At 35.6% G+C, this 13,165-nt stretch overlaps 1 protein-coding gene across 30 annotated transcripts in view; it reads right to left on the bottom strand.

The window, feature by feature from the left end:
• MYCBP2 (MYC binding protein 2) overlaps positions 1-13,165 on the bottom strand; it is a 263,861-nt gene that overhangs the window by 144,729 nt on the left and 105,967 nt on the right. For all 30 annotated transcript variants that reach the window (XM_058276528.1, XM_058276529.2, XM_058276532.2 and 27 more), the window contains 3 exons: positions 4,910-5,044; positions 3,383-3,466; positions 2,279-2,375 (listed from right to left, as the gene is read on the bottom strand). In XM_058276528.1, coding sequence (XP_058132511.1) covers positions 2,279-2,375; positions 3,383-3,466; positions 4,910-5,044 — 316 coding nt within the window. The remainder of the gene's footprint in view (positions 1-2,278; positions 2,376-3,382; positions 3,467-4,909; positions 5,045-13,165) is intronic.

Here is a 13,165-nt window from a genome sequence, read left to right as displayed (position 1 = left end):
CAAAAGAAAAGATTCTCACAATAGTTAAAATCTATTTTAGATTTTAAAATAGAAAAAGAATCTTTCTTTTCCTTGCTATTAGCACATAATTCTTCGAATACTGACAAAAATATGGTTATCATGGGTAAAGTAATGCTCTTTGAAAAAGAAGTCATATAACAAATTGCCAAAGTTTTCTATATCAAATAATCATAGATAAAATATTGTGTGCTGATCTGAAGGCTGTAGCTAGGAATACGCTGGATCAAAACTCACAGCTGCCAGAGGTGGCGGTCCCATGATTTCTCTTGTCTTATAATGTAATACTCAGCTTACTCTGCTATGTAATTGTACAACATCTTCTCTCACTTAGGAGAGAGATGGTCCAACCATTAACTTCTCAGGTTAAAAGTTCAAAGGAAACATGTTCTACCCTGAGACCAAATTCTTGAAATCACCAGTCCAGGAATCCAAGCCTTTGTCCAAGGCATGTCCTAATTTGGTCTCAGGACAAGAACCTGGAGGCCAGGCCCATTGATTCAATCAGTACTAATGCTAACATGTGGTCAGTGAGACCATCTTATGTGGAATATCATAGGCCAGGAACAGCTTGCCTTTTATTCCTACCAATGTTTAGCCTCTTCCTCAAAGACGATGAATGGCTGGAAGAAGAAAATTATCAAACCCCTCAAGATTTCCTAGTAGTGTGACTTTGAGCCAGATCCTCTACTTCTTTGATTTCCCATTTCTTCACTGAAGCAGCGGCCCCAATCCTCCCTGGAAACCCTCAGGAGTCTTCTCTATTTTTTCCTACCAGACAAATAAATAATTGCCTTTCTATTCCACACAAGACCAGAATAAACTGCAAGAAAGACAGCATATGCATATCAGCCCATTGGGGTTTAGCTTTGGTGGTAGGTTAGGGTCCTGTTTGTTTCAAAAGTGGGATCTTCTTTCTGGAGAATGGCAGGGGAGGAAGAAACAAACAAAAAAACCCCAGAAATACTCCGAAAGCTTGCTCAGGTCCTTTAAAGTACACTGAAGACATAATATGTGCACTTCCTTGTGGAGGCAGGCTCTCAGCACCGAGTGCGGGGAGGGAGGAGGCAGAGGAGCCCCTAAGACAGCGAGAGGAAGGAAAGGCCAAGCAAGCAAAAGGCGGCCCACATGCTAATGCTCTAGCTGCAGTATGCATATATACCAAAATATAAATAGTAGTTATAGATGATGATTAACAGGATGGTGGGGAAAGAACTTTCTTTTAGGATAGTTTTATCCCTACTCTACCTCATTCCTACAAGGGACATGAATTAATTTTGTGGTTTAAAAAATAATAATAAAAGAAAAAACATTCTCCCTATAGATTTTATTGGCATATGTGACTACCAGGAATGGTAACAAATAACATTTACATAGTGCCTTACAGTTTAAATGTATTTTTCTACATTAGAAATTCATAATGATGCTTTGTTTTAGTTTATTAAGATAACTTGCATAAGAATCCTCAACTAATAAATGAGAGAGCAAGGACTTGTAAAAACCATGATCTTCAGTTAAATCATGTTGACTTTCCATTCCATACTGGTAACTCCCAAAGCATCATGTATCTTTAAATACAGAATGCAGATAGTCGTAGTTCAACAAATTCCTTAGTAATGCAACTCTTTAAATTAGTTTCTCAAGTATTAAATTAACAGTTTTGGGGCTAGCATCACCCTTAACTTTTCCTTCACTATCTAATTAGGGCAGCATATAAAACCACACATGACTTATTAGCAAATCCATTGGTTATTTTAGATATGGCAAGGCTAAGTAAGTTAGGCATGTTAAAATCATAGTCAACATCATTGTAAATCCTCACAGGGCCTACATGATGGAATAGAGGAGAGTATGGGCCATGATGTGAACCAATGTATATGAGGTGCAGAGGTGCCCAAAGATGTACTTACCAAATCCAATGGATGTGTCATGATGATGGGAACGAGTGTTGTTGGGGGGGGGGGAGAGGGGGGGTGGGGGGGTGGGGTTGAATGGGACCTCACATATATATTTTTAATGTAATATTATTACAAAGTCAATAAAAAATAAAAAAATTAAAAAAAAAAAATCATAGTCAACAAATCTTCCCATTATTTAAAGTGTGTATTATCTTTGACCTAGAACATAAATAGAAATATAAAATCTGAGTTCTATGCTGAGATAAACTCTAAGAAGAGTAGCTATACTCTGAACAGCAAAATGAAATTGAGCACTGAATAGAAGAGCGGAAATTTTTAAAAATGATACTTAAAGGGCTTACCACTGAGACAGTTCTTGCAAATGATTTTTTTAAAATGTGTACAGGTTCACTGGTTTGCTGTTTGCCTTTGGAAGCACTGCCATCACTGGTTGGAAGTCTGAAGTTAGTAGACACATATCAAATTTATGTTAGAAATTCCAAAGACATATTTCACTGAAAAATACATTTTTGAAAATTAAATTTTTTTTGCTAAGCAAAATGCAATTAGGTTTTTCAGAAACATTTTCCAATGTTAAGCAAAAATTTTAGCATTGTGAGCACATCACCTTTTAAATCCCACCCTAGTAATACTGGGTAGTAGAAGCCCTCTTTTCTTACTATAAAACATATATAATGTAAAATATAAATGGGTAAATACTACTATTAGGAAGTAATTCAACTAGTAGAAGTAGGCCACTAAAACCATTGTTATGTTCGTAAACGAACATATTAAAAAATAACTAAAATAGATCACAAAAAAAAAAAATCTCTTTTTGTTTGTAATCAGTGTACCACCCAGATTCTTCCCTTAAGTGATTACTAGAAAGGAAGCTAGGGAAGACAAAGAATTACTGTCCTAAAGGTAATTTAAAAAAATTTTTATTTCTTAAAGTAAAGATGACATTTTAAAAAATTAGGTTTGGTACTTTTTAATTTTTTATTCTAAAACTATTACAGTATCTCCTAGAAAGATACAAATATGTCTGAATTAATGTGAGGTAATTAAAATTCCTAATGACAGCAATTTAATAAAGCCTAAATCTAAAGTCCTTATGTACATTCCTGCCCCAATTTCATTTCTCTAAGAAAAGTAAATTTTATTAGTTTACAACATTCTAAATTTGGTAAGAACAGCAACAGATTTAAAGATGAGTTATTAAAATATTATTAGCATAATATATAAAATTTGAATCAATAAGCAAATTAAGCCTTGATATGAAAATGTTTAAAAATAAAAAATGGTAACTAAATCAACATTTTTGTTAAATGTAGCTAATATTTCTCCCAGAATATTAATCTGCCAAATGCCTAAAATAATTTCCTCCTAATCATGCAATATTTTATAATAACCATATCTCATTACAAGATTAAGCCATATGAATTAACTGTAAATATGTTAAATACCTGTATAATAACTGAGGTATCTGACCAGCATTAACATCTGTACCATTATTTGATTTCTTTGAACTCTTAAACTGGAAAACAACCCTAAGAAGAGATAAAGTAACAATGATACCATAAATAATATGATACATGATTCCTTAAATAAAAAATCTAACAATTTTGTTTTCAAATCTTATGCTAATGAACAGAGATTCATTCATTAAGAAAAATAAATAAAAGGTGTCATCCTGATTTTAGTTATAGCTCTGCCACTTACTAGCTGAATGCCTTAATCAGTAAAAATGAAGGAAGTGAACTCGTTCCTAGCTGAGTAATTGTCCAGAGCTGGCTGGTATCTCAGCCCCATTCCCAGTTCCCTCTAGCTCAGATTTAACAAGAGCAGCAAACTTGGAACAAAAGGTTTTAACTTAAAAGCAGCTTAAAATCCAACCAACTAGTAAAATATCAGCTTGCTGGCTTCAAATTGTTATGATATATTCTGAGGCTGAGTGAATTGTATATGAGAGTCATCCAGTCCAGGATCAGAGCAGTTTCCTCAAGTCTAGCACACAATCTTAGAGCAAATTCAAAAGGATACATACAGGGAAGTGGCTGTGGCTCAATCAGTTGGACTCCTGTCTACCAAATGGGAGGCCGTGGGTTTGTGTTCCAGGGCCTCCTTGTGAAGGAAGGCTCGCCTGCATGCCACGGAGTGCCACCTGGCCCACAGGTGCTGTGGACTGCCACCTGGCCCGCAAGCACCATGAAGAGCCAACTTAGCAAAATGATGCAACAAAAAGGGAGACAAGTAAAAACACGGAAGAGCATGCAGCGAAGAGAGAGCAGACAACAAGCAAGCCGCAAGGGGGAGGTGAATAAATAAAAATAAATACAGACACACAGAAAAATGCACAACAAATGGACAGAGAGCAGACAGCAAGCAAGCCCCAAGGGGGGGTGGGGAGGATATATACAACAATGGATTTGATTTCAGCATTCTACTTGAACACCTTCAGCAACAAGGAATTCACAACCTGATGATTTTTTTTCCCTACATTTTAGTCTCTGATTCAAGAGTCCTTAAGGAATTTATTTATATCATTTCACAATTTCTGAATTGTACTTTTGGAAAACACACATGACAGATGAAATCCAAGGTGCTTTTTAAAGTGTTAATATAATACTCTTTAAAGAAGCAAACAGTAAAACCCTGTTAAACGCTTATTGGTTAGCTCAGTATCAATGTCTGGTAATTTATTAGAACAAATCATAGCACAGTTGTTTTACTATTACCTAGTTATACGCCAAGGATGAAATACCACCCAAAACAGACTCATGAAGAATCATTTTTTCTAAAATGTTCCAGTTTTAGACAGCTCTGTCATGAGTTGAAATAAACTGATATTACTATTATATAACTCTGACTCATTTCAAACAGTTTGTGCTTTAGGGTAATAAAGAATAAACTAAAATTCTCTAAGAGTTGCAAACAGTATTTACCCAAAAAAAATGAGAGTTGCTTAATTAATAATTAAACATCTCACTCACCCATCATCTGTGGTAATAGAAGCTTGTCCGTGAGACCCACAATCACTGCTGGGTCCTGACACTCGAGCCCATGCTACATACCACCATCCAGTTTGCAGGAGAACTGGTTCATCAAACATCATTGCATATTTTTCTCTGAGAGAAAAATTCATGAGTCAATGACAATGCCTGTGCACTTCTTGTAACACACATTTAAAAAAAAACTTTTATAAAAGAACATGAAATTCACTGTATTGCAATAGTCTTGTCAAACAACATTAAAAACCCTCTATTTTAAAAATCTTGGGCAAGAAGACAAAACAAAAATAGTGATTTGTGTTATGGTGATGGAATTACATTTCTTCTCTCTTTTGTTGAAATCTAAAACTTGCTTAAAAGTTACAAGACTTTTATATTAAAGTAAGACAAAAATTTTAAATTGCTATAAAAAATGTAACTTTGTTGGAAATAAAAATCTGTAGTGCTGGTTTTTAATTCACTCATTCAACAAAAGTATTTTGAGAGGTAGCATGATATCATGGTTAAGAAAATGGCCCAGTTTTGCATCTTGGTAGGCACTGGGAAACCCTGGGCTAGTAACTATATCCTCTGTAACTCAGTTTCTTCATCTATAAATAGGGATGAAAATAAAGTTTAGCTTACAGGGGTGTTTTGAGGTTTGAGTTAATTTAAACAAAGTACTTGGAACTGTGCCTGTTATACAGTAACCAGACCAAAAATTATTGCTATTATTATTATTATGTATGAGAAACTATATTAGACACTTTACAGAAAAAATATTAATACATCTAGAAAGAAATATGGCTAATTGTGGTAAGATGGTGGAGTAGGGAGCTCTAGGCTTAGTCCTTCTACCAAAACAACTAAGAAACAGGCAGAAACTGTCTAAAACAACAACTATTTTAAAACTCTGGAGACCAGAAGAACACTGTGCAGCATCCAGGGAAGAAAAGGAGCAGCAAGCTTATAAATTATAGTAAATTACTCTGCATAGCAGCTACTGGTGCCCATTCCCCACTCTCACAGCAGGCTGTGGAAGGGTCCAGGCCGTGGTCAGCTGCTGGTGACAGAAAGGGACGTTAAAAATCCTATTCCCCAAGAAGAAGGGTAAGCATGGCTGATCACTGATCACGGCTTTTGATTATAGAGAATTTGGATCTCTTGAGGGAAGCCATTGTTTCAACCCACCCCAAACAGGGGGTGGTGGTGGAAACTTAATGATGCTGTGCTTCCTTAATGCTGTGGGGACAGCTAGCTCAAGGGTTGTTTGCTGGGCAAGACAGGAAAGCTCAACTTTCAGGAGCCATTAGAGAAGTTCTTGGTGCCCTTCCTGATCCCTTTCCATTGCATGTGCAGCCAGCCTGTGCCCAACTTCATAGGTCCCTGGCCCTGTTTTGGCTGGGAAAGACTGACTTGCGAAATTGTTTCCATTGTGCCTTCCTTCTAGAATTTGCCCTCCAGGCAAAAGCAGCTTGATACACCAAAAAGCATATAGAAAACTATGGAGGCAGACAGTCTGGGACAAAGGCCTGCCAGCTTCAAACAAAAAGAGGGAGGGAGGTCTGTCTTCTGGGGAACAGATGGCACAACCAAACTCCTGTAAACAGGGGAACTCCAAAACAACTAACAAAGTAAAATCTCAGGACAAGACAGAGGCCCAGAAAGACAGGAAAAACCTAGCACACTGCATTTGTCTTTGGCAGACTTTCTCAATGCTCCTGAAACTCAAGAAAAATTTGTCTTATAAAATGAAGAAACAGACATCTCAGGGAGTAAAACCCAGAGTTAATGTTTTAAAATATTAAAATGTACAGTATACAACAAAGGAGTACACAACAAACAAGAACAGGACATGAATGCCCATCCAAAGGAAGATGATAAAAATTCAGAAAACACCAACAGAGATCAGAATGTGCACATACCAAACAAAGCCTTTAAAAAATGACCCTAAAAATGCTCAAGGAGATGAAGCAAAATACAAAACAAAAACAAAAACAAAAACAAAAAGACCCGAAAAATACTCAAGGAGATGAAGCAAAATATAGAAAATATGAAGCAAAATATCAGGAAAATAATGATCCAGCAATATGAGAGGCTAGTGAAGAAACACAAATTTTAAAAAGGAACCAAACAGAACTACTGGAGTTGAATGCCACAATAACTGAAATAAAAAATGCCCAAGAGGGTTTCAAGAGCAGAGTGGAACTGGCAGAAGAAAAAAATCAGTGACCTTGAAGACAAGATACTTGAAATGAGTCAGGCTGAGGAGCAGAAGAAAAAAAGAAACATTAAAGCAAAAATAGCCTAAGACACCTCTGGGATACCATCAAGTGCACCACTATATGCATTATGGGAATCCAGAAGGAAAAGGGAGAAAGGGGCAGAAGGAATAGTCAAAGAAATAATGACAGAGAACTTTTCAAACTCAGCAAAATTGGTGATGCACATTCCAGAAACCTTGAGAAAATCAATTAGGATAAAAATGAAGAAAAATACATCATCATATATTGATCACATTACAAATGCAAAGGATAAGAAGACAGTTTTAAAGAAACAGGGAAGCAGATGTGACTCAGGCGACTGAGCTCTTGCCTACCACATGGGAGGTCTAGGTTTGGTTACTTGGTACTTCTTGGAGAAGCTAGCAAGACAGGCTGGCGTGGCAAGCTGATGTAACATGATGATGCAGTGAGATGACACAAGCAAGAGATACAGTGAGGAAACACAATGAGAGATGCAACAAAGCAGGGAGCAGAGGTGACTTCCTCCCACATGGGAGGTCTAGGTTCAGTTTCCAGTGACTCCTAGAAAGAAAAGACTAGCATACTACAAACAGACACAGCAAATGCAAACAATGAGGGGGGTGGGGAGAAATAAAAAAAAAAATCTTAAAAAAAAAAAAGAAAAAAAGAAAGCAATGTATTAGGTTTACAGGAGTCCCAATTAGTCTTAGTGCCAACTTCTTATAAGAAACTATGGAGGAAAGAAGGAAGTGGGTTGAAATACTTAAAGTGCTAAAAGACAACTTCCAGTGAAGAAATTTATATTCAGTGAGACTTTCAAACACAAGGTAGAGATTAAGATATTCTAAGATAAACAAAAAGAGGGAGTTCTTCACCACTAGACCTACACTACAAACAATGCTAAAGGGAGTTCTTCAGAAAGGAAAGGACATTACACAGTGGTTCAAAGCAGCATAGAGAAATATAGACCCATGGGGTAAAGAAACCATTTGGGTAATTATAAATGCCAGTATTATTGCAGTGTATTTTGTATATAAGCCCACTTCTTATTTCCTATAGGTGCTAAAATGCAAATGCATAAAAAGTAAGGATAAATCTAGGTTTTGGACACACAATATACAAAGATATAAATGGTAACATGATTGAAAAAACTGTGAGGAGGACAAAGGGATACAGGAAAAGTGTGCTTGCTTTTTAATTTAAATTGGTAAAACACTAAATATGACTGTTATATATTTAGGATATTAAATTTTAACCCCATGGTTACCATAAAGAAAATACATGGAAAATATATCCAGATAGAAATGAAAAGGAAATTCAATATGGTATAATACAAAACAAATAAATATAAAAGTCGGAATTAACAGAAGTGAGAGGCAAAAAGGTATAAGACTTATGAAGCTACATAGCAAAATAGAAGAAAGCCCTGTATTATCAGCAGTGACCTTAAATGTAAATGGATTAAACTCTCCAGTCAAAAGGCCGAGATGAGCAGAATGAACTAAAAAAAAAAAGCACGACCAAACAGTCTGCAAGAGATACAAGTAGATGGACGGTAAAAGGATGGAATAAAATATACCACTCAAGCAGTAACCAAAAGAGGGCAGGGTTGGGGAGGAAGGCAATACTAATATTGGATAAAATAGACTGTAAGTCAAAAACAGTTTTGAGAGACAAAGGTGGCCATTATATACCAAATAAGGGCCAATTCAACAGGAAGACATAACAATGATATATATATATGTAGCTAATAGCAGAGCCCCAAAATATACTAATCATCAAATACTGACAGATTTGAAAGAAGAAATTAATGGCTGTACATCATTTGTAGAAGACTTTAATACACCACTCTCAATAATGAATAGAACATCTCAGTCAAGAGATAAATAAGGAAGTACAAGACTTGAATGGAACTTTAAACCAACTAGACTTAACAGAACTAACAGAATAGTTTACCCAACAAAGACAGAATATACATTCTTCTCAAGTACTACACATAGATCAATCTCCTGGATAGACTATATCTTAGTTAACAAAACAAGTCTCAATAAATTAAAAGGTATTGAAACCATACAATGCATATTCTCTGACTAGAACAAAATAAAGCTAGATATCATAAAGGAGGAAGAAGTGGAAAATTCAGTAATATATGGGAATTAAAGGACATACTCCTAAACAACCAAAGGATTAAAAGGAAATCAGAAGCAAAATTAGGAAATATCTTGAGGCAAATGAAAATGAAAATACAACATACCGAAACTTACGGGATGCAGAGAAGGCAGTGCTGAGAGAGAAATTTAGAGCTCTAAATGCTTACATTAAAAAAAAAAGGAAGATTACTTCAAATCAGAGACCTAACCTCAAAACTGGAAGAAACAGAAAAAGAAGAGCAAACTAAACCCAAAATGAGCAGAAGGAAGGAAATAACAAAGATTAGAGAAAAGATAATGAGATAGAGAACAAATTAATCAATTAATATAATAAAACATATTACCAGAATGAAGAACCAAAAACACATGATGATCTAAATTGATGCAGAAAAGACACTTGGGAAAATACAGCACCCATTCTTGATAAAAACATTAGAATACTAGGAATAGAAGGAAACTTCCTTAACATGATAAAGAGCATATAGGAAAAGCTCACAGCTAACATGTTCCTCAATGGTGAAAGACTGAAAAGTTTTCCCACTAAGATTGGGAACAAAGATGCTCAATGTTGCCACTGTTATTCAATACTGTACTGTAAGTTCCTGCCAGAGTAATCAGGCAAAAAAAAAAAAAAAAGAAATAAAAGGTATCCAAGTTGGAAAGAAGTAGTAAAACTTTATTTGTAGATAACATGATCCTATATTCAGAACATCCTGAAAAATCCACAACAAAGGTCCAGAACAAATAACTGAATTCAGCAATTCAAGAAATCAAAGACCTAAATAAATGGAAGGACATGTCATGTTCATGGACTGGAAGACTAAATATTGTTAAGATATTCATACTACCCAAAGGAATTTATAGATTGAATACAATCTCAATCAAAATTCTAACAACCATCTTTGTAGAAATGGAAAAGCCAATCATAAAATTTATATGGAAAGGGTCCTGAATAACTAAAACCATCTTGAAAAAAGAAGAGTGAAGTTGGAGACTCACACTTCCTAAAACTTATTACAAAAAACAATAATCAAAACAGCATGGTACAGGCACAAATACAGACACATAGAACAATGGAATCAAATTGAAAGCTCAAAAATCCTCCCATTTACAGCCAACTGATTTTTTGTTGAGGTGGCAAAAGCCACTCAATTAGGAAAGAAGAGTGTCTTCAATAAATGGTGCTGGAAAAACTATCTCCAATTGAACAAAAAGGAGGGTGGGGCTTCTGCCTCACCTTATATACAAAAATCAACTTAAAATGGATCAAGGATCTAAATATGAAAATTACACCCATCAAACTCCTAGAAGAAAATATAGGAAAGCATCTCCAGGACTTTGTGTTAGGCAATGATTTCTTAGACTTTATACCCAAAGCACTAGCAACAAAAGTAAAACTAGGTATGTGGAACTTCATCAAAATAAAAAACTTTTCATGTTCATCATGAAAGTAAAATGACAACCTACATGATGAGAGAAAACATTTGGAAACCACATATCCGATAAAGGCTTAATATACAGAATATATAAAGAAATCCTTCAATTCAACAATAAAAGACAGACAATCCAATTACAAATGGGCAAAAGAAACTGAATAGACATCTCTCCAAAGAAGATATGCAAATGGCCAGAAAGCACATGGAAAGATGCTCAACATCATTAGCCATCAGGGAAATGCAAATCAAAACCACAATAAGATATCATCTGTAGCAGTTTGATATAGTTATGAATTCCAAAAATAGATATTTGGATTATGTTTGTAATAGACATCTCTCCAAAGAAGATATGCAAATGGCCAAAAAGCACATGGAAAGATGCTCAACATCATTAGCCATCAGGGAAATGCAAATCAAAACCACAATAAGATATCATCTGTAGCAGTTTGATATAGTTATGAATTCCAAAAATAGATATTTGGATTATGTTTGTAATCTGTACTTGGGCATGATTAAGTAATGATTAGGGCTTTGATTGGGCCACATCATTAGGGCATTGAGTCCCCACTCCCAAAAGGCATGGCAAAGGACAGAGTTGGAGCTTTTGATGCAAGGGTTTTTGATACTGGAGTTTTGATGTTGGAGTTTGATGTTGAAGCCTTAAGCTTGAGCCCTGGGAATTAAGCTCACAGAGGAAAGAGAAGCCAGCCCCAGGAAGAGAAGAACCCTGAGTCCAAGAAGAAGCAAGCCCTGGGAAGAAAGGAATCTTGAACTCCAAGAGAAGCAAAACCCTGAAAGGGAGGAACCCAGGAAGCCTGAACCCTCACAGACATCAGCAGCCATCTTGTGCCAACATGTGAAAATAGACTTTGGTGAGGGAAGTAACTTATGCTTATGGCCTGGTGTCTGTAAGCTCCTACCACAAATAAATACCATTTATAAAAACCAACCAATTTCTGGTATTTTGCATCAGCACCCCTTTGGCTGACTAATATACCATCTCATACCCATTAGAATGGCTACTATTAGAAAAACAGAATATAACATGTTAGAGAAGATGTGGAGAATAGGAACACTCGCTCATTGCTGGTAGCAATATACAATGGTGCAGCTGCTGTGGAAGAGTTTGGTGGTTTCTCCAAATATAAGTATAGACCTGGCATATGACCTGGCAATCTCACTATTAGGTATATACCCCAAAGAATTGAAAGCACATACTCAAACAGATATTTTCACACTGATGTTCATAATAGCACTATTCACAAATGTCAAAAGATGGAAGCAACCCAAGTGTCCATCAGCCAATGAATGGATAAACAAAATGCGGTATATACATATAATGGAATATTGCTCAGCCACAAAAAGCAATGAAGTCCTGATACATGTGACAACGTGGATGAACCTTGAAGACATCATGTTCAGTGAAATGAGCCAGACACAAAAGGACAATATTGTATGATCTCACTGATTTCAAACAGTTAGAAATAAGCAAGACTTAGAGTCAGAATCTAGAATATAGGTTACCAGGGGACAGGGTGGGGACAGGGAATGGGAAGTTAAAGTTTGAAATGTACCGGGTTTCTACTTGGAATGATGGAAATGTTTAGGCAATGGATGGTAATATAATGTTGTGAACACTATTAACAGCACTGAAACATATATCTGAATATGATTAAAAGAGCAATTGTTTGACTATATATATAGTAACAGTAAAAAAAAAAAATCCATGGACCTACACTATACAAACAGGGAATCCTAAGTTAAACCATAAGCTTTAATTAAAAGTACAGTTATAAAAATGTGGTGTAATGACTGAAGTGATGAATGCATAACTATGCAATTATACCACATACCACTGATTGTACACTTTAGATGGATTTATGCTTTATTAATATGCATCAATAAAATTGATTTGTTAAGAAAAATGTGGTATCATCAATTTTAAGAAATTGTTCCACACCAATGCAAGGTGATGGCGGTGGGGTGGTATAGTCACAACTTCTCTAATAAAAAATTTTAAAAATATATTAAAAAAATAAATCTGACAGCTTAGGAGTTCAAGCAATTTACTAATTTTGGAGAGAGAAAAGATATGTATGTAAGTAAGAGCATTTGATAAAGGATATTTTCAGACCACAAAGTCCTAGGCAATACAGTGGAGGGATTACAAAAGACACAGCATTTGAGAATTTTATTGGGTGTAGCTGGGATAGAGCAAAGAATTAAAGACATTTCAGGAAAAGAAGAGAATGGTATGAAGAGATAAGTGGAGGTATCTTCCTATATCCAGGACACAGTCAGGAAATGGAAAGGAGTCCAGTTTGGCTAAAACTTTAAAACAGATGTAGAAGAGTAGGGTGTAGAAAGTTAGAAAAGATGATGTGATAGATTATGGAAGTCCATTAATGCTTGCCTTAGGAGTGTTGT

This window comes from Dasypus novemcinctus, chromosome 15, assembly GCF_030445035.2.
Source record: "Dasypus novemcinctus isolate mDasNov1 chromosome 15, mDasNov1.1.hap2, whole genome shotgun sequence".
NCBI lineage: Eukaryota > Metazoa > Chordata > Mammalia > Cingulata > Dasypodidae > Dasypus > Dasypus novemcinctus.
This window is presented reverse-complemented; position numbering and strand designations above follow the sequence as displayed.